The sequence below is a fragment of the Eptesicus fuscus genome, chromosome 4 (assembly GCF_027574615.1).
Source record: "Eptesicus fuscus isolate TK198812 chromosome 4, DD_ASM_mEF_20220401, whole genome shotgun sequence".
NCBI lineage: Eukaryota > Metazoa > Chordata > Mammalia > Chiroptera > Vespertilionidae > Eptesicus > Eptesicus fuscus.
This window is the reverse complement of record NC_072476.1, coordinates 72,060,569-72,086,597: the sequence shown is the minus strand read 5'-3', so window position 1 is coordinate 72,086,597 and position 26,029 is coordinate 72,060,569. Positions and strand designations below refer to the sequence as shown.

General features: G+C 39.0%; 1 protein-coding gene across 4 annotated transcripts in view; it reads left to right on the top strand.

Annotated features, from left to right (window-relative positions):
- The window catches only part of AGGF1 (angiogenic factor with G-patch and FHA domains 1), a 106,894-nt gene that overhangs the window by 18,516 nt on the left and 62,349 nt on the right, over nucleotides 1-26,029 (top strand). Inside the window, exons 9-15 of one of the 4 annotated variants that reach the window (XM_054715149.1) lie at nucleotides 12,737-12,838; nucleotides 13,879-14,044; nucleotides 15,512-15,594; nucleotides 18,774-18,901; nucleotides 19,030-19,129; nucleotides 20,375-20,577; nucleotides 22,843-23,135. In XM_054715149.1, the coding sequence (XP_054571124.1) occupies nucleotides 12,737-12,838; nucleotides 13,879-14,044; nucleotides 15,512-15,594; nucleotides 18,774-18,901; nucleotides 19,030-19,129; nucleotides 20,375-20,575 (780 nt within the window). In that variant the 3' untranslated portion in view covers nucleotides 20,576-20,577; nucleotides 22,843-23,135. Of the gene's footprint in view, nucleotides 1-12,736; nucleotides 12,839-13,878; nucleotides 14,045-15,511; nucleotides 15,595-18,773; nucleotides 18,902-19,029; nucleotides 19,130-20,374; nucleotides 21,327-22,571; nucleotides 22,794-22,842; nucleotides 23,136-26,029 lie in introns of those variants that run through there. The other 3 variants (XM_054715150.1, XM_054715151.1, XM_054715152.1) reach the window with 3 other exon arrangements.

Here is a 26,029-nt window from a genome sequence, read left to right as displayed (position 1 = left end):
TTGTCGTTTTGATTTGCATCTCTTGGATAATTAGTGACTTTGAGCATGTTTTCATATGTCTCTTGGCCTTCCTTCTGTCTTCTTTCAAAAAGATTCTATTTAGGTCGGTTGCCCATTTTTTTATTGGATCATTTATCTTCCTTTTATTAAGTTGTATAAGTTCCCTGTAGATGTTGGAGATGGAACCTTTATCAGTGATAACATTTGCAAATATGTTCTCCCATACAGTGGGCTTTCTTGTTGTTTTGTTGATCGTTTCTTTTGCTGTGCAAAAGCTTTTTATTTTGATGTAGTCCCATTTGTTTATTTTCTCTTTAGTTTCCATTGCCCCAGGAGCGGTATTGGTGAAGAAATTGCTTCAGCATATGTCTGAGATTTCTCTGCCTGTGGATTCCTCTAGTATTTTTATGGTTTCCCATCTTATATTTAAGTCCTTTATCCATTTTGAGTTTATTTCTGTGTATGCTGTAAGTTGGTGATCTAGTTTCATTTTTTTACATGTATCTGTCCAATTTTCCCAACACCATTTATTGAAGAGACTGTCTTGACTCCATTGTATGTTTATGCCTCCTTTGTCAAATATTAATTGAGCATAGTGATTTGGGTCGATAATCTGAATTCTCTATTCTATTCCATTGGTCTATATGTCTGTTCTTGTGCCAGTACCAGGCTGTTTTGAGAACAGTGGCTTTGTAATACAGCTTGAAATCTGGTATTGAGATCCCACCTACTTTGTTCTTTTTTTCTAATGATTGCTGTGGCTATTTGGGGTCTTTTTATTCCAGATTAATTTTTGGAGAGTTCTTTCTAGGTCTGTGAAATATGCCGTTGGTATTTTAATGGGGAGTGCATTGAATCTATAGATTGCTTTGGGTAGTATGGACATTTTAATGATGTTGATTCTACCAATTCATGAACATGGTATGTTCTTCCATCTGTTGATGTCTTCCTCTATCTCTTTTTTCAGTGTCCTGTAGTTTTCTGTGTATAGGTCTTTTACCTCCTTAGTTAAGTTTATTCCTAGGTATCTTAATTTTTTTTGGTGCGATGGTAAATGGGATTGCTTTTTTAGTCTCTCTTTCTGTAAGTTCACTATTCGTGTATAGAAATGCCATAGATTTCTTGGCATTAATTTTGTATCCTGCTACATTGCTGAATTCATTTATTAAGTTTATTAGTTTTTTGATGGAGTCTTTCGGGTTTTTTATGTACAATATCATGTAATCTGCAAATAAGGACAGCTTTACTTCTTCTTTTCCAATTTGGAAGCCTTTTATTTCTTCTTCTTGTCTAATTGCAATGGCTAATATTTCCAGTATTATGTCAAACAGGAGTGGTAAGAGTGGGCATACCTGTCTTGTTCCTGTTCTTAGGGGAAATGGTTTTAGTTTTTGCCCATTGAGTATGATGTTAGCTGTGGGTTTATCATCTATAGCTTTTATTATGTTGAGATATGATCCTTCTATTCCCACCTTGTTGAGAGTTTTTATCAAGAAAGGGTGTTGGATTTTGTCAAATGCTTTTTCTGCATCAATTGATATGACTATGTGATTTTTATCTCTCAATTTGTTTATGTGATGTATCACGTTTATTGATTTGCGGATATTGTACCATCCTTGCATCCCTGGGATAAATCCTCCTTGGTCATGGTGTATGATCTTTCTGATGTACTGCTGGATCCGATTTGCTAGAATTTTGTGAGGATTTTGGCATCTATGTTCATGAGGGAAATTGGCCTGTAATTCTCTTTCATTGTGTTGTCTTTATCTGGTTTTGGTATTAGGGTGATGCTGGCTTCATACAATGAGCTTGGAAGCTTTCCTTCCTCTTGAGTTTTCTGAAATAGTCTGAGGAGGATAGGTTTTAGTTCTTCCTTGAAAGTTTGGTAAAACTCCCCTGTGAAGCCGTCTCACCCCGGGCTTTTGTTTGCTGGGAGCTTTTTGATGACTGCTTCAATTTCTTCCATATTTATTGGCCTGTTGAGATGTTTAGATTCTTCCTGATTGAGTTTGGAAGGTTGTATTTTTCTAGGAATATGTCCATTTCCTCCAGGTTGTCCAGTTTATTGGAATAGAGTTGTTCATAGTATTTTTTAACAATCCTTTGTATTTCAGTGGCGTCTGTTGCTGTTTCTCCTCTTTCATTTCTGATTTTGTTTGTGTCCTCTCTCTTTGCTTCTTGGTGAGCCTGGCTAGAGGTCCATCAATCTTGTTTATCCTTTCAAAGAACCAGCTCTTGGTTTTGTTGATCTTTTGTATTGTTTTTTGGTCTCTATGTCGTTTATCTCTACTCTGAGCTCTATTATTTCTTTTCTTCTGCTTACACTGAGTTTTTCTTGTTGCTCTCTTTCTAACTCTTTGAGTTGTAGGGTTAGGTAATTTATTACCATTGTTTCTTGTTTTTTGCAGTAGGCTTGTAGAGCTATGAACTTCCCTCTCAAGACTGCTTTCACTGTGTCCCATAAATTTTGGATTGTTGTGTTTTCATTGTTGTTTGTTGCCATGGTGTTTTTTATTTCTTCTTTGATCTCTCTGGTAACCCAGTCATTATTTAGTAGCATGCTATTTAGTCTCCATGTGTTTGATTTTTTTGAATTGTTTTTACTGTAGTTGATTTCCAGTTTTATGCCACTGTGATCTGAGAAGATGCTTGATATAATTTCTATCTTCTTGAATTTGAAGAGACTTTGCCTGTGACCCAACATATGGTCTATCTTTGAAAATGACCCATGTGCACTTGAGAAGAATGTATATTCTGTGGCTTTGGGGTGAAATGTTCTGAAGATGTCAGTTAATTTCATCTGGTCTAGTGAGTCATTTAGGATTGATGTTTCTTTGGTGATTTTTTGTTTAGAGGATTTGTCCAATGGTGATAGTGGGGTATTAAAGTCTCCTACTATGATTGTATTGCTGTCAATCTCTCCCTTGATATCTTCCAGGAGTTTTTTTATGTATTTGGGTGCTCCTGTATTGGGTGCATATATGTTTACCAGAGTTATTTCTTCTTTTTTTTTAGTATATTTTATTGATTTTTTTACAGAGAGGAAGAGAGAGGGAGAGAGAGTTAGAAACATCAATGAGAGAGAAACATCGATCAGCTGCCTCCTGCACACCCCCTACTGGGGATGTGCCCGCAACCAAGGTACATGGCAACCAAGGTACATGCCCCTGACCAGAATCGAACCTGGGACCCTTCAGTCCGCAGGCCGACGCTCTAACCACTGAGCCAAACTGGTTAGGGCCAGAGTTATTTCTTCTTGTTGGATTGCTCCGTTTAGTATTATTAAGTGGCCTTCCTTATCTCTTTTTATGTCCTTCACTTTGAGATCTAATTTTTCAGATGTAAGTATTGCTACCCTCGTGTTTTTTTTTTTCATTTCCATTCACCTGAAAAACCTTTTTCCATCCCTTCACCCTCAGTCTGTATGCGTCTTTTTTTCTGAGGTGGGTTTCTTGTAGACAGCAAATATATGGGTCATGTTTTCTTATCCAATCCGTTACCCTATGTCTTTTGATTGGGGCATTTAATCCATTTACATGTAAAGTTATTACTGATAGGTACTTGTTTGTTGCCATTTTTGTTCTTTACCCCTGTGTTCCTTCTCCGCTTCCTATTTCTTATTTTTACAGCAGACCCTTTAGCATTTCTTGCATTGCTGGTTTGGTGGTAATAAACTCCCTTAGTCCCTTTTTGTCTGTGAAGCTCCTGATTCCACCTTCAATTTTGTTCGATAGCCTTGCTGGGTACAGTATTCTTGGATTAAGACCCTTCCTTTGCATGACTTTGTATATTTTAGTCCATTCCCTTCTGGCCTGATGTGTTTCTGTTGAGAAATCAGTCGCTAGTCTGATGGGGGAGCCTTTGTAGGTAACTTTCTGTCTCTCCCTGGTCGCTTTTAAGATTCTTACTTTGTTGTTGGTGTTTGCCAATTTAATTATAATGTGCCTTGGTGTTGGTCTTTTGGGGTTCATTTTGCTTGGGACTCTGTGAGCTTCTTGGATTTGTTTGGGTTTTTTCTTCCCTATATCAGGGAAGTTTTCTGTCATTATTTCTTCAAACAAGTTTTCTATTCCTTGCTCAGTTTCCTCTCCTTCTGGCACCCCTATTATGCGGATGTTGTTTGTTTCGTGTTGTCCCAAAGTTCCCTTAGGCTCTCCTCCTGCTTTTTAATTTTTTTTCCCTAGGAGCTGTTCTACTTGGGTATTTTTACTACCTTGTCTTCTAGCTCACTGATGCGGTCCTCTGCTTCTTCTAGTCTATTCTTGATGCTTTCTATTGAGTTCTTTACAGCAGTGATGTCATTTTTCATTTCTTCTTGATTCTTCTTTATTTCCTCTTGGTTCTTACACATATTGTTGAATTTGTCTTCCATTCTTTTCATCCACCTCATGTCCATTTTCTATGAATTCTTTCTCTGACAGGTTGCTTGCCTCTATTTCATTTACTTCCTTTTCTGGTGATGCCTGCTTTTCTTTCATATGCGAGCTTTTTCTTTGTCTCCCCATGTTCTCTCTTCTCCACGTGTCTGGTTATGTAGTTCTCTCTCTCCTGCGTTGATTTAAAGGCACAAAATACAACACACCAAGGAACAACACACAAGGCACTAAACACAAATGTATTCACGATATGAATAACCCCAAATAAAGGTGACCACCAGAGACAGGCGAATTAGAGGATAAGAAAGAAACAAGAAGAGAAATAAAAAAAAAAAAAGGAGTGCAAAATGAAATTGGGAAAAGGAGAAAAAAAAAGAGGGAAAAGAGAGAGAGAATAAGAAAGAAGAGAGGAAAAAACTATATATGGGGAAAAAACTCCAATAGAACAGCCACTAATCCAAACACATGTCAGCAACAAGTACCTGGAGATGAATGCAAACTACAAACAACAACTAATATCAAGTGAGGCGTGGGAAAACAAGCAAAAAACAAAACAAAAAACAAAAAGAAAAAGCGAAACAATCTAACAAGCAAGCATAAAAAATCAATATAATCAACATTAAAGCAAACAACAACAAAAGGACAGAGAGAAAAAAAATTTTGGATAGTGAAGAAAGATAAGAGAGAGGTGTGTATGGACTTGGAGCAGGGGATTGGAAATTAGATTTATAAGTAGGGTGAAATTTTAACAAGGTGTAAAAAGAAGGAATAGGGAAAATCTAAAGCAGGAATAGGATAAGGGAAACAGGACAACAAAAGGGGAAAAATGAGGAAGAGAGTGATGGCATAAAGTTAAAGTTGAGATAGAGTAAAATGATGCTAAAGGAAAGATGAAAATAGAATGTAGAACACTAATCCCAAAGTAAAATAAAGAGAAAATAAAATGACACTTTAAAAAAAAAGGTAATATAGTAGTAGTAATAATACTGATTGAAAATAAAATGTAATCATTAAAAAGATAAAATCAAGTGAGGAAAAAAGAAAAAATTAGTTTCTTAAGTAAAAGATGAAAAATAAAAAATAAAAATGTGCAGTAGTGAAGGTCATTCACTTCCTCTACTGTTCTGTTTGGCACGCCTGTTTCCTAGTCAGGACAGTATTGAAGCTCTCTGAGTGCCACTGCTCCTCATCCACTAACATGTGCACTGGTGGGATAAATAATCTGTTAACTGTGAAGTCAGTTTGACAATATATATTACATTGAGTGGCCAGATTATGATGATCTCTGAATGCATAATAATCTGGCCACTCAGTGTATATCCTATATAATAAAAGGCTAATATGCAAATTGGCCCCTCGACCAGGAGTTCAACCAGCAGGCAGGCTGGCCAACCGCCCATGTCCCCTCCCCCTGGCCAGGCTGGTCGGACCCCACCCATGCACGAATTCATGCACCGCCGCCCCCCCCCTTTCTCTTTCTCTCTCTCTCTCTCTATATATATATATGTGTGTGTGTGTGTGTGTGTGTGTGTACACACACACACACACACACACACACACACACTGAGTGGCCAGATTATTATGCGTTCAGAGATCATAATAATCTGGCCACTCAGTGTATATCACACATATCCAAGTAGATAAAAAAAAATTAACCCCCCCCCTATACACACACACACACACACACACACACGCACATGCAAACATACACACTTCATATTACTATTAGGGAAAAAAACAGAAACAAGTATTTTACCACTGGATAAAAGATTTCATAAGTTAAAAGAAAAGGGGGAAAAATCATAGATGACAGGACAATTTTAAGTAATTTAAGTTTGAAGTTCTTTATATATTAAGAAACAAATTTAAAAGGCAAACTAGGACAGTCAGAAAAATATGATAAAATATATCTCCTTTACATTTTAAAAGTTCATACAAATTCACTTTAAAACCCCGCTGTGACACCAATAGATAAGTAAAGGACATAAACAATTCACAGTAGAGAAAATAACATAGTTAACATATGAAAACCAATCTTTCTAATAATTTAAGAAATACAAATGAAGCCAAAATGTCAGTTTTCATTCATCATATTTATTAAATATCACTCCTGTTGGGAGCATAATTTAGAACAGCTCTTTGGAATAAGGTTCCAAGTCAGGAGACTTGAAAATATTTAAACCCTTTGATATAGTTATTATTCTAAATAACCCAATTGAATAAAACATACGAAGGGCATGTAGAGGAAATTTACAGAATAGGAAACCCAAATGGCTAATAAATATAAGAAAAGGTTTCAGCTTCAGTAATAATCAGGGATGTGCAAATTAAAATCACAATGATGATATTTAATTTCACACCTCTTATGCTTGAAAAAACAAAATTCTGACAATACCAAGTGTTAAGTCTATTAGAACAACAAGAATTCTTATAGGCTGTTGATGGGAATATAAATTGGTAAAACCACTTTGGAAAACAATATGGCAGTATTTAATAAAGTTTAAGATTTGCATATACTATTACTTAGTAATTTTATTCCTAAATATATACTCCAGAGAAACACTTGCATTGTCCACAAGAAGATTTCATGTATAAGAATGTTCATAGAAACATTTAAAAAAAATTTTAATCTTAGGGGAAACAACGATATCCATTATCAGAAGAATATGTAGATTGTGGTGCATCTATACAATGGATTACCATTCAGCACAGTGGTACAACTGTGCACAACAACTGGATTATAACCTAATATTTAACCAAATAGGCAAAATAAAAGACATATGTATAGTAGCATACATTTGCCAGAACTCATCAGACTACACATTTAAGACGTATGCATTTCCTGTATGTAAATTATATCTCAATTAAAAATTTATACAGTATGACTCATATCAAGTTCCAAGCTAGGCAAAATAAACATGTATTGTTTATGGATACATACATATGTGGTAAAATTATAATGAGATGTGTCATTTATAATAAGTAAAACATAATATGTTAATTAGACTAGACAGCTGAACAATCTTCTGGACAAAGCCGGAGCTGCGAGGGCTGAGGCAAGCCACCACAGCTGCGAGGGCCGAGCCCCTTGCATGAATTTCGTGCATCGGGCCTCTAGTCTATATTTATAAAAGGCTACTAATGCAGTGTCCCCTCAGGAGTTCTTGGGAGTTCAGCCAGCAGCCAGGAAAGGGAGGCCCCGGCCAGCAGCCAGAAGGCCCCTATCAGCTCTGATTGCTAGCCAGGCCTAGGGACCCTACCTGGGCACAGATTTCATGCGCCAGGCCTCTAGTCCTCCTATATAATAAAGAGAATATGCAAATTGACCATCATGCCCTCACAAAGGTGGCTGCCTGCAACCAGGCCGATGGGGGGGTTAGTGAGGGATGACCAAATGACTGAACAGCAGGCTGCGTGGGGCGACCAGGCCAGTAGGGCGGTTAGTGAGGGATGACCAAATGACTGAACAGCAGCCTGCATGGGGCGACCTGGCTGGCGGGTGGGACGTGAGGGGCGACCAGACTGGCAGGAGGGACATTTGGGGGCAACCAGGCCAGCAGGGGGGGCAGTTGGGGGCAACCAGTCTGGTAGAGGGGGGCAGTTGGGGGGGCAGTAAGAGTCGACCAGGCCGGCAGAGGGGCAGTTAGGGGTGACCAGGCCAGCGGGGGGGGGGGCAGTAATTGTCGACCAGGCCGGCAGGGGGGGCAATTAGGGGTGACCAGGCCGGTGGGGATGGTGCAGTTGGGGGCAACCAGGCTGGCATGGGGGGACAGTTGGGGTGATTAGGCTGGTGGGGGGTGGCAGTGAGGGGTGACTAGGCCAGCAAGGGGGGGCAGTTGGGGTCCACCAGGCCAGCAGCAGGGGGCAGTTAGGGGCAACCAGGCAGGCAGGCAGGTGAGTGAGTGATTAGGAGCCAGCGGTCCAGGATTGTGAGAGGGATGTCTGAATGCCAAAGTCGGACATCCTTCGAGGTGTCCCGGATTGGAGAGGGTGCAGGCTGGGCTGAGGGGATCCCCTCCCATGCATGAATTTCATGCACCAGGCCTCTAGTCTAATCTAATAATAGATAATAGACAAATATGCAAATTGACCATACCTCCGACACACCCACAAGCCATGCCCACCATCCAATCAGAGCGAGTATGCAAATTAACCCAAACCAAGATGGCTACAGCCACAGAGAGCAAGGTTTCCTAGGTAACAGAGGAGGCCAAGCTTTCCGCCTGCCATTTCCAGGCCTAAGCCTCCACTCAAGCTACAAAGTTTCAATTATAGAAGGTAAACAAATTCAAACAAATGGCGGCAGAATGGAGCTTGAGAGAGCACGCCAGGGTTGCCGCCGGCAACAGGGGAAGCAAAGCTTTTCACACACCCTGGCCGGGCTCACCCGCTTAAGGCTACAAAGTTTCAATTATCACCCCAACAGAAATGGCTGCCGGCCTCGGAGGGAGCCCCAGGCTTGGCTTGGCTCCGCTCCAGGCTACAAAGTTTCAATTGTAGAAGGAAAATAAATTCCAGATACCAGGGCCTCCGCTTGGGTTACCAGGGGGCGTGGCCGGCCTGCAAACCACCACAGGCCCCTCGCTCAGGCCGCCCCACACCCCAAGGGAAACCCCACCTGATCCGGGACGCCCTTCAGGGCAAACCAGCTGGCCCCCACCCCTGTACCAGGCCTCTATCCTATCTAATAAAAGAATAATATGCAGATTGATCATCACTGCAACACACAATATAGCTGCCCCCATGTGGTCAAAGATCCTGCCCCCATGTGGACACAAGATGGCCACCAAAAGATGGCCAGCAGGAGAGGGTAGTTGGGAGGCACCCGGCCTGCAAGGGAGGGCAGTTGTGAGGGATCAGCCCTGCAAGGGAGGGCAGTTGAGAGGGACCAGGCCTGCAAGAAAGGGCAGTTGGAGGTGATCAACCCTCCAGGAGAGGGCAGTTAGGAGTGACCAGGCCGGCAGAGGAGGAAAGTTGGGGGCAAACAGGCTGGCAGGGGAGCTGTTAGGCATCAATCAGGCTGGCAGCGGAGTGGTTAGGGGGTGATCAGGCTGGCAGGCAGAAGCAGTTAGGGTCAATCAGGAAGGCAGGCAGGCAAGCAGTTGGGAGCCAGCAGTCCTGGATTGTGAGAGGGATGTCCGACTGGGGATGTCCAGTGGGATCGGGCCTAAACGGGCAGTCGGACATCCCTTGAGGGGTCTCATATTGGAGAGGGTACAGCCTGGGCTGAGGGAGAACCCCTCTCCGTGCACGAATTTCGTGCACCGGGCCTCTAGTCTAATAATAGACAAATATGCAAATTGACCATACCTCCGACACACCCACAAGCCACGCCCACAAGCCACACCCACCATCCAATCAGAGCGAGTATGCAAATTAGCCCAAACCAAGATGGCTACAGCCACAGAGAGCAAGGTTTCCTAGGTAACAGAGGAAGCCAAGTTTTCTGCCAGCCGTTGCAGGCCTAAGCCTCCACTCAAGCTACAAAGTTTCAATTATAGAAGGTAAACAAATTCAAACAAATGGCGGCAGAATGGAGCTTGAGAGAGCAGGCCAGGGTTGCCGCCGGCAACAGGGGAAGCAAAGCTTTCCACACACCCTGGCCAGGCCCACCAGCTTAAGGCAACAAAGTTTCAATTATAACCCCAACACAAATGGCTTCGGGCCTCGGAGGGAGCCCCAGGCTTGGCTCTGCTCCAGGCTACAAAGTTTCAATTGTAGAAGGAAAATAAATTCCAGATACCAGGGCCTCCGGTTGCGTTGCCAGGGGGCGTGGCCAGCCTGCAAACCACCACAGGCCCCTTGCTCAGGCCGCCCCACGCCCCAAGGGAACCCCACCCTGATCAGGGACACCCTTCAGGGCAAACCAGCTGGCCCCCACCCCTGTACCAGGCCTCTATCCTATCTAATAAAAGAGTACTATGCAGATTGATCATCACTGCAACACACAATATAGCTGCCCCCATGTGGTCAAAGATCCTGCCCCCATGTGGACACAAGATGGCCACCACAAGATGGCCAGCAGTTGAGGGCAGTTGGGAGGCACCTGGCCTGCAAGGGAGGGCAGTTGAGAGGGACCAAGCCTGCAAGGGAGGGCAGTTGGAGGTGATCAACCCTGCAGGAGAGGGCAGTTAGGGGTGACCAGGCCGGCAGAGGAGGGAAGTTGGGGGCAAACAGGCTGGTAGCAGAGTGGTTAGGGGGTGATCAGGCTGGCAGGCAGAAGCAGTTAGGGGCAATCAGGAAGGCAGTCAGGCAAGCAGTTGGGAGCCAGCAGTCCTGGATTGTGAGAGGGATGTCCGACTGCCTGTTTAGGCCCGATCCGGGATCGGGCCTAAACAGGCAGTCGGACATCCCTTGAGGGCTCCCAGATTGGAGAGGGTACAGGCTGGGCTAAGGGACAACCCCCCTCCGTGCACGAATTTCGTGCACCGGGCCTCTAGTAATTAAATAAACATCAAACCTCTGAAAAGGAAGGGTGGGGAATAGATGGAGTGAGGTATACATCAGTGGATACTTTATTTTAAATATCTGAGGCAAATACGGAAAAATTTATTAAAGCTGGGTCACAGGTAGGTAACTTCAATATATTCTTTTGTGTGTTTGAAACATGTTTATGAAATTTTTAAAGAATAATCTTATTGTGATATAGTTTATACACCATATACAATTTGCCCATTGGAAGTATATAATTCAGAGGTTTTTAGTGTATTCACAGAGTTCTGCAATCATCACATCAATTTCAGAACATTTTCATCACCAGAAAAAGAAACAAACTGAATAGTAGTCACTCATTTCTTTCCAACCCCCCACAGCCCTATGCAACCACCAGTCTTGTCTCTATGGATTTGTCTATTCTGTATATTTTATGTAAATTGAATTATATAACATGTAATCTTTTGTAACTAGCTTTTTTACTTAGCATGTCTTCCAGATCCATCCATGTTGTAGCATATGTCAGTACTTCATTTCTTTTTATTGCCAAATAATATTTCACTGTATGGATATACTACACTGTGTTATTCATCAATTGATGGGCATTTGAATTGTTTCTACCTTTTGGCTATTAACCAGTTAACTGCCCCGATATTTTGAATTTAATTAAAAAAGATCTGCTGCTTGTGTCTATAGAAGCTTATGGCGTAGAAATAGTTAAGAATAATGCTGCTATGAACATTCATGTACATGTTTTTGTTTGGATGTATGTTTTTATTTTTCTTGATATAGACCTAGGAATAGAATTGTTGGGTTGTATGGTAACTCTGTTTAACTTTTTGAGGAATTGCCAGACCCCTCCAAAGCAACTGCACCATTTTACATTTCTACCGTATTGTATATGAAATTTTTAATTAAATATTTTTGCAGCTCTTTATCCAATTAAAGAGACATGTATTAAATACATGTCCAGTATTCACATATATGAGGCACTGTGATATGTACTGAGAGGCAAACAAAAATGTAAACTAATATGAGCAGTAATTGTAAGGAGTACAATAACATTCACATCTATAATAATAAAAGCGTAATATGCTAACTAGACCGACAGCCGAACGACCTTCCAGATGTCATTACGGACATCCTTCCTAATGAAGCTGTGGTGGCGGGGGCTGAGGCAGAGGCGGTTAGGGGCGATCAGGCAGGCAGCCAGAGGCAGGTAGGGGCAATCAGGCAGGCAGGCAGGCAGAGTGGTTAGGGGCGATCAGGCAGGTAGGCAGGCGAGTGGTTAGGATCCAGTGGTCCCGGATTGCGAGAGGGATGTCCGACTGCCAGTTTAGGCCTGATCCAGTCAGACATCCCCCGAGGGGTTCCGGATTCTGAGAGGGTGGTGCAGGCTGGGCTGAGGGACACCCTCCCCCACCCCCCCTGCACAGATTTCGTGCACTGGGCCTCTACTATTCATATAACTTCATAAGTATTAGATAAAGTGCTGTAGAGCAAGGAGAGAGTAATTAGTCCTGAGTATTAAAAAACTGGAAAACTTCTCTGAGAATTTGACTTTCAATGTTTCAAATCACCTTTTGAATTAAGAATTTTTAATGATACAGACAAGTACTTATATTTGGTAAAAAAATAATTTCAAATTGTTTATATGGTATAGTATTAAATATATTATAGAAGTAGGAAAGGTAGGACACACTGAATTATTGATAGTTATAGGTAGAATTATAGGTGACTTTTTCTTCTGGAGCCTCCACATTTCTACCAGAAGCATCATAATACTTTTGTATTCAGAAAAAGTATTAAAAATAATATAAGTTAAATTATCAGAGCCTAAACTCCATTGTGTCTTATCAAAGAGAAATTGTTATCTATGGTTTAAAAAAAAGTATACTACTTTATAATTATCTGGTTTCTTTTTTAAGTTCCATGCAGAAATTTATTTTGACCATGACTTACAAAGTTATGTCCTTGTGGATCAAGGCAGTCAAAATGGTACAGTTGTTAATGGAAAACAGATTCTTCAGGTGAGTATATATAAATTACTTGCACATTACTTTTAAAAATTGAACTGAAGTTTGTTATTCTTGAAGGCCATAGTTATTATGCATATCATTTGGTTAGGTCAGTGTTCAAGTCCAAATGTGTTACATGGAAGGGACTTCCCAGAAAGGGCTGAAGAATGATATAATAAGTTAATACTTGGCTATTGAGTTTTGACTTTTAATTATGTATCTATGCCTTGTTTTAAGAGATAAATGCATTTAAAAATATGTTTTTATTATTTCAGAGAAGGGAGAGGGAGAGATTAATACATCAATGATGAGAGAAAATCATCCCTCACTGCCTCCTGCAAGCCCCCTACTGGGGATTGATTCCGCAACCCCAGCATGTACTCTGATTTAGAATTGAACCTGACCTCATGGTTCATAGGTAGATGCTCAAACACTGAGCCACACCAGCCGGGCGAGATAAATGTATTTTAAAGCTATTCAGACTTAAATGATTTTTCAGCAGCTTTAGGGGTCCTTCCTTTTTGTGTTTTTAAAATTTTATTTTAATGAAAGTGTTGCTAAACTTTAAATTCCTTGAAGGTAGGGGCTATATCTATCCAATTAACTCTTCTATTTTCAACATGTAGCAAAGTGCTTAGCACTGAAAGGGAGCCGTATTCTTAGAAAATGAAATAAAATGAAATTGTCAAGAGGAAAAAGAATAATGATGCACTTATCCCCTGAACACTTCGTCTTTTTTACTAGAATTATTTGTTTTGGTACTAGATTGTTTAAAGTTTGGGTGGGTATTTCTCTGATAGAATTGGGCATGGAGATAGGAGGTTGTGATATTTGATAATATAAAAATCAGATGTTTCTCATTTCTGTTATCTTCTCCACTAGTAGAACATTATGGATCATCCTCAAGTTGTGGAAATGTGTGTGCATATGTGTGCCTATCTCATTGAGAACCATCTCAAAAATATTTTTGTTATAATCAGACATTACTTCCATTTGACATAAAATAATCATATATAACTCTTGTATTTCTGTTTTGTAATTTCTCCCCTCAGCCTAAAACTAAATGTGACCCTTACGTACTTGAGCATGGAGATGAAGTGAAAATTGGAGAGACTGTGTTGTCCTTTCACATTCACCCTGGCAGTGATACCTGTGATGGCTGCGAACCAGGGCAGGTTAGAGCTCACCTTCGTCTTGATAAGAAAGATGAATCTTTTGGTATGTGAAACTGTTTTTAATGTGTATGATAACTTCTAAATTCACTGGAGTGCACTAAAAATGTATCAGTTGGCTACCAGCTTCATATCTTGATATAATAATGTATTGAGAGAATTTATATATATTACTGATTTTAAAGAGAGGAAAGGAGAAAGGGAGGGAGAAAAGGAAGTAGGGAGAGGGGGAAGGAGGAAGGAGAAAGAGAAACATCAATGAGCGAGAAACATCCATTGGTTGCCTCGCGAGCTCTCCCTGACTGGGGATTGAACCTGCCAACTTTTGGTACAGGACAACGCTCTAATCAACTGAGCCACACTAGCTAAGGCGAGATAATTTATATTTCAATAAATATTGTCAAATGAGACTAAGAAATGACATGTATTTCAAATTTGAGAACTAGGCTAGTCTATTATGATTGTAGTTGATTTTCCTGTGTAATAACTTAGCTGCTTTTTTATAGCATTAGGTTACTTTCTGACTAGGAGATAATCATTAGCTCTGTCTTTGCTAATCTAGCTACGTATTCTTCAAAAGAGTAATTGTGACACAACTATAATAAAGTTGGTTTCCTTTTAACATTTATTTACTGATATGAAAAAGTCATCCACAGTTAAACTCTGTCATATAATAGTAACATCTATAATAATAAAAGTATAGTATGTTAATTAGACCGGACGTCTTTCCTTCCAGACAAAGCCACAGCGGGCGGGGACAGAGGCAGAGGCGGCAGAGGCCCCCAGCCGTGGTGGGGATGCGGGGGTCGGGGCCAAGGCCCTTGCACGAATTTCGTGCATTGGGCCTGTAGTAGAAAATAGTAGGCCACGATATTAAGAGTTATTGGTTGATATGCTTTCCTACTGTAGTTTATGTTGATGTATCATCTAAGTATATACCATGATTTTCTGTAGAAAGTAACACTGTAGGAAGTTGCTATTTTGCTTTAAACTCACTCATCTAAGGCTTTCAAAATTTAAATAGATACCTTGAACTAGTAAGAACAAATTCTTTCACATCAGTTTCCCCCCTAAATATCAATTTTACATGGTCATTGTATATTTTTCATTTTCTGATGCTAGATAATGAAAATAAGTATGACACTTTACAAAGTAATGTGAGTCTTGGGTTCTGTGGTTTTTCTTTTGCACATGCCTGCGTTTCTTTGGAAAAGTCATAGTATTTGAGAATCTTAGTGTTTGGTGTTTCTTTTGTTATCTGTACTATTACATTCCTGTAATCTTTGGGTTTTGGTTTACTTTCCAAGTAGATTTAATTACCAAAATGCTGAAAGGACATCATCACAACTCAAGATTCCTTTATATTAATGTTTATTTGCACTTTTGGTTAATTTATAGATGGGATGAGAATATTATTAATTAGTTTTTAATTATTAAATATGAGTATTTTATATAAAATCTATCATCTTTAGTGAGTTTTTATTTTTAAATCAGACTCACTTTTTCCTTTTAGTTGGTCCAACACTAAGCAAGGAAGAGAAAGAGTTGGAAAGGAGAAAAGAGTTAAAGAAAATACGAGTAAAATATGGTTTACGGGTAAGGATGTTAAGCATTATTACATGTATTCAAAATTGTGTACCTGGTTTTGAATAAAAATGCTTTTAGATATGCATAGTCCACTTTAATATATATAAAAATAGTTATTTAGAATGATTTTGAGGTTATATAATTTCTTTTAGTTGTTTACTATTACCTTAACAACTGTTGAGGTTGAAGTAGAAAAATGGTAATAGTACCCTACATTTTTTTAATTTAATTTTTTTATTGTTTAAAGTATTACATATGTCTCCATTTTCTTCCCTACATTTTGATAGCTATTTCTGGTTTTAAAAACCTTGCATTCAATGTTACCATCGAAGAACATAGTTGAAGGACTAATGCTGCCTGATTTTAAGACTTGTTATAAATAACAGTAATACATTATAGTATTGGCATAAGGATTACAGTAATACAGTATAGTATTGGCATATGTATATCTAGAATACATAATGAACTCTCAAAAATCAGTAAAAACAAGTCAATTAAAAAATGAGCAAAAGATTTGAATAGACACTTCCAGCTAATGTACAGATGTCAAATAAACACATGAAAAGATGTTCGGTATTAGTAGTAATTAGGAAATGCAAAGTAAAACCAGTTAAAAAGACTGACCATAACAAGTGTTGGTGGGCATGTAGAGGAACTGGAACTCACCACTCTAATCCAAGGTATTTATCCAAGAGAAATGAAAGCATATGCTCATACAAAAACTAGTAAATAAATGTTCATAGCAGCAATTTTTCTAATAGCCAAAACTGGAAAAAGTTTATGTGTTCATCATGAATGGATAAATAAACTGGTATATAGCTCTGTGGTCAAATACTATTTAGCAATAAAAAAGCATAAGCTATTGATATGGGCTGGAATATGGATGAATCTCAATTGTGCTGAGTGAAAGTAGCTAGACAAGAGTGCATAGTATATACTTCTATTTATATAAAATTCTAGGAAAACATTTGGCTCAGTGGATAGAGCGTCGGCCTGTGAACTGAAGGGTCCCAGGTTCAATTCCGGTCAAGGGCACATGTCGGGTTGTGGGCTCGATCCCCATTGGGGCACTTGCAGGTGGCAGCCGATCCATGATTCTCTCTCATCATGGATGTTTTTCTCTCTCTCTCTCCCTCTCCCTTCCTCTCTGAAATCAATAAAAAATATACTTAAAAAAAAATTCTATGAAAACAAACTTACATGTGACAGAACGATTGCCTGGTTGCCTGAATACAGGAGAAGAAGGATGCACAGGGAGGATCTGAGGGGTAGATTATAAAAAAGGACAAGGACACTTTTATGGGAGATGGATTTGTTTATTGATTGGGGTGATGGTTTCATAGGTATATACACATCTCAAAAGTGTCTAATTGTACACTTTATGTGTAATTTATTGTATGTTAACATATTTCAATAAGGCTGTAAAAAGTATTGCCATTTAATCCTGTAAGTAGACCAGGAAGGTAATTAATGTTTTCAGTTTACATTTGAGAAACTAAAGCTAGGGGTCACTCAGTTACTAAGTGATAGAGATAGATGTAGAATCTAGGTCTAAATTAGTGTATTTGTTCAGTGCTTTTTACACTTCATGAAGATGTGGGAAAGATGCTCCAAAATAATATATGTACTGCAAAGTTGTATTTTTGTTGTTACTTTTGTGCTAAGGGAGAGAAATCATAATAGAAAAATAAATGTCAAGGGACTAATTTGGGAGTAAAATAAGAGATATAGAAGGAGGGAATAAAATGTTTTCTCAAAAATTATAACTCGCCCTAACCATTTGGCTTAGTGGATAGAGCGTCAGCATGTGGACTGAAGGGTCGCGGGTTTGATTCCAGTCAAGGGCATGTACCTTGGTTGCAGCCTTTTCCCCGGCCTGGGACCTGGTTGGGGCTCGTTCAGGAGGCAACCAATCAATGTGTTTCTCTCACATCGAGGCAACTAATCTATGTGTTTCTCTCCTGGACTGCAAGAGGTCACAGGCCAGGCTGGGGGACCCCCCTTCCCTCCAGTGCATGAATTTTCGTGCACTGGGCCTCCAGTAAATAAATAAATTTTAACTCAATTTCTGAATCATCTTTCGGAGAAAAACCCATTGAGATCACTTTCTGTTTTGCTTCTCTGATTACAAGCAAAATTAGGTAAAAACTTCTGTGGTACTTTCCTTGAATTGCTCTAGCAGCCCCTAGCAACTCTGTGGATGAATGTCGTACTTTTTACATAAAGATCAACAAGTAGCCCTAACCGGTTTGGCTCAGTGGATAGAGAGTCAGCCTTCGGACTCAAGGGTCCCAGGTTCGATTCCGGTCAAGGGCGTGTACCTTGGTTGCTGGCACATCCCCAGTGGGAGTGTGCAGGAGGCAGCTGATCGATGTTTCTCTCTCATCGATGTTTCTAACTCTTTATCCCTCTCCCTTCCTTTCTGTAAAAAATCAATAAAATATATTTTAAAAAATCTTTAAAGATCAACAAGTAATAACAAAGGGTGGAGAGAAGCCTTCTCTGAAGCTCCAAGCTGAATTGACTACCTCCTCTTTTGTGCTACTGCCACATACTATGTATACCTCTATTGTTGAACCAATCATACTGTAGCTTGCTAAAGATTATGTGTCTTTTCTTCCTGGATTATAAATTTCTTTGCATTCTGTCACCTAGCATGGAGCTTAACATACTCTTTACTTAATAAGAGTAAAGAGCATGGCCTGGCTGGTGTGGCTCAGTGGTTGAGTGTCCTGGTCAGGGCATATCCCGAGTTGCTGGCTCAATCCCCAGTGTGGGGCGTGCAGGAGGCAGCTGATCAGTGATTCTCTCTCATCATTGATGTTTCTATCTCTCTCTCCCTCTCCTTTCTTATCTCTGAAATCAATAATAAAAAAAATTTTTTAAAGAATACAGAGTATGTTAAGTTCCATGCTTAATTAACATATTCTTTACTCATAATTCATATATGATTTATATTCTATATACAATTTGTGTTTTAGTACAACTTTGAATAATATAAACATTTTAAAGGGGATGGAATAAAAATAGCATATTCAATAACATAATTGTCTTCATTTATATCATGGCTTGTCTTAATTAATTGTTTAATAGAGATCACATTGAACAATATCGCTAATAAGGCAGATATACAGACATTACATTTCTATATATTTGTTTTCTTCATTGAGTATTTTGTATTTATAAAGAATACAGACTACGAAGATGAAAAGGCATTGAAGAATCCAAAATATAAAGATAGAGCAGGAAAACGTAGGAAGCAGATTGGAAGTGAAGGAACTTTCCAAAGAGATGACGCTCCTGCATCTGTTCATTCGTAAGTATTAACTTTTCCAAAGTAGTTTCTAAAGTAGTTGTACCAATTGTTTTTAATTTATTCATTTATTATAAATGTGACCTAAGTGGTCTTTTAGAAATCAATTATTATCTTAATTTTTTTTAAAGTGAAATTACTGATAGCAACAAAGGTCGGAAGATGTTGGAAAAGATGGGTTGGAAAAAAGGAGAGGGCCTGGGGAAGGACGGCGGAGGAATGAAAACTCCGGTAAGACTTGTGTTTTCTTTCAGTCTTTGTTCTTCAGCAGGTATGTTTACTGTGCACCTAATACGTGCCAGGCATTGCCTTAAGAGCTAGTAGTATAGTAGCAAGCAAAAGCAGACGTGATTACTGCCTCAGTGGCATTCATGATTACCAAATATATATATGTGCATTGTTTTATTTTGTTTTTAATATTTTCAGGAAGTCTCTTAAGAGTTTTTCCTTCAGTGGAGCTAGGATAGTAAATGTTATTTCCTGAGCCAAAGGTTTTTTGTATCTTTTAGCTGTTTTTAATAATTTCCTGGCACTAAGCATTTACAAGAGCAGTTACAGTGTTACTTTACAAATAGGCAGATTTTATATTAGCTGGAGAATCTGTTTTGGGTTCAGGAATCAGAGCATGTAACAAGCAGTAGAGAGAATAATGTTTGAAAAACAATACAGTGATTTAATTCCACAGTCCCATGGTTCATCAGAATTCAGATTATATTTCACAAAAACCTTACGAAGTAACATGACCAAAGAACTTTCTTTATAATTACTTGGTGCCTAAAGAAATAACGAATGAATCACTGAGTTTAATGTAAATTTTCTCATTCCATTGAGACACAATGGGAAGAACATGGATTTTATAGCTAGAACTAGGTTAGAATAGTGCTCTGCTGCTTACTATCTGCGGGACTTAGGGCAAGTTTGGACTTCAGTTTTCATATGTAAAAGTGGGGATAATAACTGGTTTTCAGTGATGTCATGGAGATAAAGCCTGACATACATTAGGGACTCAGTAACTGGGAGCTTTTAATGGTTCTCAGCATAATGAGAAGTATTCCCCTCCTTTTATGAAAATAAACAATTGAGTTCTTTTTACGACTCTTAATGTTTAACCTACCTGTTCACTTACTTAGGTGAGGCTAGGTCAGGTTTAAATACATCTGTTGCCTGTACTTTGGTTAGAGTAGGATGACGGATTCTGCAGCATTTCCATGAATTTCAGTGCTATTTAAGGAGCACTCTATTTGTTGTCGAGGGAACTGTCCTTATTGACAGGCAAGACAATGTAGAAAAATTTAAGTTCCATGTATAATCATGTATGTATTTCTGTGTGTATCTGATACATTTAATAGGTTTTTCTTTTGCATCATCTTTTCTAAATCAAAAGAATTATACTTAAAATACAAAGTTGGACACAGCAGATTTTAATGTGCTTTGACTGTACAGTAAATAATTTCTCTGCTCAACTTTTGGTAATAGATTCAGCTTCATCTTCGACGAACACATGCAGGCTTGGGGACAGGTAAACCATCCTCAATTGAAGATGTCCACCTTCTCCAAAACAAGAGCAAGAAGAACTGGGAGAAAGCACGAGAGAGGTTTGCTGAAAACTTCCCAGAAACTAAGCCTCAGAAGGACGCACCAGGGACAGTGCCTTGGGTCAAAGGGACTGTAGAGTGAAGGTCAGTCCTAGAACACAATTCAAGCTTTTTAACAGAGAGTCTGGAACTTTTCCCTCCAAAAGAGCCAGTGGCATGAGGGAACCTGTATCACAATTTACCCCCTCATGATCAGAAATGTATAATAAAGTGTGGTTTGCAGCTTTTAAAAAACATTTTTTTAAACTAATAAGTAGTGAATGAATCAAGTTATTTGATGGGTGGATTAAAGTTCACAGGGCATGGATGAGCTTATCAAACTTTGTTATTTTATCTTGTCATTTATAAGACCCACATAAGTAACTAGCCATATCAGCAAAATTCATATCCCCACTAATGATTTAAATGTACATTTGTCCTTGTCTCCATATGTTCATTATGTTGAGAAAATATGGGTAGAGGTGCATAAATTTTATTTTCCTTGAAATAACGTTAAGTAATATTATTGAAGAACTAACAAACAGGTGACACGTAGAAAATTAGTCTTTCATTGTTTTCTTCTGTGAAGAATCTGTTGATTTGTACTATATATTAAGCATTTACATTGGTTTGTTTCATAGATGAAATATTTAGATATAAACAATTGAGTACAGTATTGAAATATTCATTGTACTGGCATTTGTAGTTTTGATAAATCCCATTGCTGGCAATGGAGTTTTGCCAGGTAAATCTAATTTCTACTGCCAACAGATTATCTAGCCAAGGCCTCAAACTCGAGTATTTATTGAAAATGTTCTCAAATGCAATAAAAACATTATAACATCAAAAAGAGTGATTCATTGAACCAATGATTTAAACATACTGGTCTGCATTTAACTCACTACCAGCCAGAATTTTCCTTTTGAAATTGGCAGAGCAGTAACAAAAGGACACCCTGAAATACTGGAGAACTGCAGTGCAGTTTTCTGAGTGCAGGTGTCACTGCTCTGCCAGTTATCACTATTTTTTTCCGTTTGACTTTTCTCTTAACTCTTGTCTGGGAAATTAATGCTGGAACTGACCCTCTTTTGGCAGTGAATATAAGCTACAGCTCCCTCATCTACTATAAAGAAATGTCTTCAAGATTTAGAATAGGAAAGAAAAATTCTGAAGAAAAAAAAAGTACAGTAGGGAAAATAATTCAGAAGGAAAGGCTACCTGTTGGAATTTCTAGTCTAAATGGTATAGGGTACTTCAAAAGAAAAGGGAGTGGGCAAAGAAAAATAAATGTATTACTAAAGATGAGACATGTGACCAAATTATTAAGTCCCTTAAAACGTAAGTTGGGATAATCAGAGGCCCTAGAACTCCAGATGTGGTTATAATGTTTTTCTGTATCCTTCCTGGCCACCTACATACCCTAACACAAATATATGTGCATTAGACTTGGAGGCAACAGGAGTTTCCTGCATTATTTTCTCTAAATTAGAAAAATAATTACTCATCTAAATGTGGTTTGGTACTTGTGCCCTGTATATAGGTAACGATATAGAATTCCCAAAGTAGATTTTGCTTCTAGTAGATCTTACTCATTGGGTTAGTATACTGTCTATATAGTTCTCATTTTTATTATTGGATTGCAGAAAACTTTTTTCATTGTTTTCTTTTGTTAAGAAAATGGAAACTTGAAAATGGTGATAAAAACTGAAATATATGTGATACTTGCATAATTAAACCCCTTTGCAGATCAAAGTCTCAGGGCTACACTGTATAGTGGTTAAAGCACTGAATCATGTCTGTGTCTATTTCCAATTGTGAAATAATATTCTTCTCACATGTCTGTCTTAAATAGAAAATGTATATAAAAGCACTTTGTAAACCATAAGAGTAGTACAGATATGAGCTTCTGTTTGTTCAGAAGCATACATGTCAATTATGTATAATTTGGATTACACATAAAATTACTTTGTGTCTAGTATTTTAAATTATAGTTTATTCACACTGCATAAATTTATTAATTTAATAGCCTTTAAATGTTATTTTAAGTGGAGCTACAAGTTGCTAATTTGAGAAATCTTAACATTTTATATTTTTGCCAGAACATGAGAAGCTGGTAAAATTGAGAACAGAAGAAACCATCAACATTAAAGAAAAATAACAGAAATTGTTTTCTATAATTAAATAGTTAGGAAGTACTTTTTCTAAAAAAGAAAGGAATTTTTTTCTGCTTTTAAACAGTTTTTACTTCTGATGTTTCATTTTTATTCTACTTGTGAATTTAATAAAAGATATGGTTCACCCGAATCAAATACCTTCCAACTTATCATGTAAAAGATTATTTTCTTAATTTGGTACATTTTCAAATTGCAGGCAAAAGAAGATAGAAATTTCCAACATGGTAGAGCAGGAGGTATCAGAGATTTTGCACAAGTCCACCCTATCAAGCTGCAGGACAGAGGGATGTGCTTGGCAGGGAGCCAGAAAGGCATTTCTGGACCCAACACGTTCTCAGGAACAGTTGAAAGTATTTTCTCTCACATCTTATTTTAAATGGGCTTATTTTTATAGGGCATCACTTTTGTGTCTGAATCTTTGATTCAAAATGTTTTATTTTACCTTTTTAGACTGTAAAGTTGGAAATACATTTGGATTCTTTAAAATGAGTCAGTTTTCATGTGTGTGTCTGTTTGTCTCAAACCAGGCTTCTCACTCTGTCTTTCTGCTTGACTGTGCTTAGTGTTGACTGTGGCTTTGTAGTTGCAGAGTGACTTATGGAATGTCAGTCATTACATTATATCCGAAACAGGAAGAAAGGGTAAAGAGTAGTGTTTGTGTTAGTTTTTATCAGGAGAGGGAAGCTTACTCGGAAGCTCTCATAGCACACTTCTCCTTAGGGTCGCTAGCCAGAACCTGGTAACATGGATACCCACAGCTACAAGGGAAGTTGAAAAGGTGGGCAACAGGATGGTCTCAGTTGACTTAAGCCAATCATGAACCATCACCTGGGGCTGACCATGTTGCTACTGGAACAGAATTGGGGTTCAGTGAGCAAGGCAGAAGGGGGACAGTTGAATCAGCAGGTAACTATCCGCCAGAGTGTTGGTTAAATTGTGATACAGTCCTATCATACAATACTTTGTAGCCCTTCAGGTGAGTAAGGTAGAATTATCTATATTCTAAAATAGAAAAATAGTCTCACTGCATTGCTGCTTAAAAAAACAGATTATGGAAAAGAGTGCATAGCATAATCTCATTTTAAAAGCATGGGTATATATTATTGTTTTTAATATTAATTACCCAAGGAGTGAACAGACTCTTATTTTTTATTTTATTATTTCTATATTTGAACTTTAAAGTAGGTATACTTGTGTAGTTAACTAGGTATAACCATACACATTTGTGGCAAATAGGAATGTAACACCAGAAAGTGGAGAGGCCTTCAGGGCTCAACCCCAGACATTTTCTTCACATACGCCCACTTTCATGTACCATCTATATACCCAGGACTTCCAAGTTCTTTTACTCGGGATCCATAAGTCACCGTAAATGCAGCTTGTCCAAGATTGAACCCATAGTCTTCTCCAAATCTGGTCTCTTCCAGTTGACTCAGCTGGCAGCAGCATCTAGCTAGTTGTGCAAGCCAGAAGCTAGGAGTCGGCCTCTATTCAGTACCACCACCTTCTCTTCCCTTCCCCCTAATTTCCAATGTATTAACTCAATTCACTGTCACCACTCACCTGGACTATTAAAGTAACCTCCTCACTGGTCTTCCAGCAGTCACTCCTCCCCTCTCCAGTCCAGCCACATTGCGGGCATAGTGTCTTCACAACTCCCATTTCATCATCTCCTGTTTAAATCCTCCAGTGACTTTTCATTACTCTGAGGACAGAAGACAAAATCCTAGCCCATAAGACCCTACCTGGTCTAGCCACTGCTAAGTGTTCCAGTCCTGTCTTATATCTTTCTCCCACTTGGTCTCTGGACTCCGGCATGCTGGCCTCTCTTTTAGTTTCTCAGACATGCCATGTTCTCTCTCACCCCAGGGTTGCTTATATTCTGTTATGTCTGGAATGCTCTTCTTGCAGCCTTTGACCTAGTTAGCTGACATATTCTTTAGATCTCTGCTAATTGATTCTTCTTCAGGGATGCCTCATTTGTCCCCCTAGACTAATTGCCTTTGATAAATGTTCTTGAAAATCCATATTCGTTTCACTTAGACTGCTTATTTTGGTTCACAGTTATATATTAACTACAAAACTAGTGCAAGAGTAGGCCTTCGCAGCCTTGGCAGCTGCCTGGACCCCTCACAGCCACTGCGGCTCCCTTGATCCCGTGGCTGCAGCCCCGGCTCTGTCCGGAAGGTCATCCGGAAAGACGTCTGGTCTAATTAGCATATTATGCTTTTATTATTATAGATTATTATAGATTAACGTGACTAGTGGGAAACTTGTCTGTCTAGATTCTTAAATGCCACGTGGGCAAGACCTTGGTTTTTCTCACGATTGCATTCCTAGTGCCTAGTACCAGCTCTGGCTTACACTCTCACAGGCATAGAAGTGAAAGAGCAAGATGGGTTTGGGGGACTGCAAATGGCTTGACACGGATAGAGTTTTGTGTGGCTGAGAAACATGGGAGGGACTGAGGTTACAAAGAGGACACAGTCCCCTAGTGAATTATGAAATCAAGTTACTGGTTAGAATCAGTGAACATTGATCGAAAGCTTCGTTTTCAAACTGTTTGACAGAAGCTATGGCATTTCTTTAAGAGCTGTAGCTGTGCATATGCTTGATGAGGGTGGAAAGGGTTAGGATGCCAGACTGGTGACTCCATTTCTCATGCTTGTTACCAGAATAGGTTTGTAGTGATCTGTTTTCAATTCAGGCCTCTAATTAGATTACATATGTAGGAAGGTTTTCACTGCTTAAAGAAAAGGGGGTGGAGTGGGGTGGGATGGGGAGAAGAACTGAGCCATTTACCTACAGCCATTCTAGCATACTGCGTTAAGAAATTTGGATTTTATCTTTTTTTATTATGAAGGATTTTAAGCAGAAAAGGGCCCTCATTAGATAGCTTTATAGCAGAATAACTGGCTGATTGATGAGAGGTAGAGTGGAGGCTGGCAGACTTCCTTGAGGGTTTGTTTCATTTAGCAAATGTTTATTGAGCACCCATCAGATGCTGTGCAGACCTGTGAAGGCAGGGACATGGTTTCTTTTATCCACTGATGTGTCTTCAGTACCTACCACAGGTGGATGCTTAGGAGGTACTCAATAAGTGCTTGTTGGGAGGATGGATGGAACACACATTTGTGATATGTCAGGCACTGTGCTAGGCATTTAACATATTATCTTCTTCATTCCTGACAGTATTTTATGAATTACAATACAAGCTTAGAGAGGTTTTAATTTTGCTCAAGGTCAAAATACCCATGACAAAGTTGCAGAGCTAGGGTTTAATCTTGATTCTTTTCATCCCAATTTAATCTAACGAGTCTGACTGACCTGGGTTCAAATTATAGATTCACCACTCCCAAGCTGAGTGACAATTAAAAATTTAT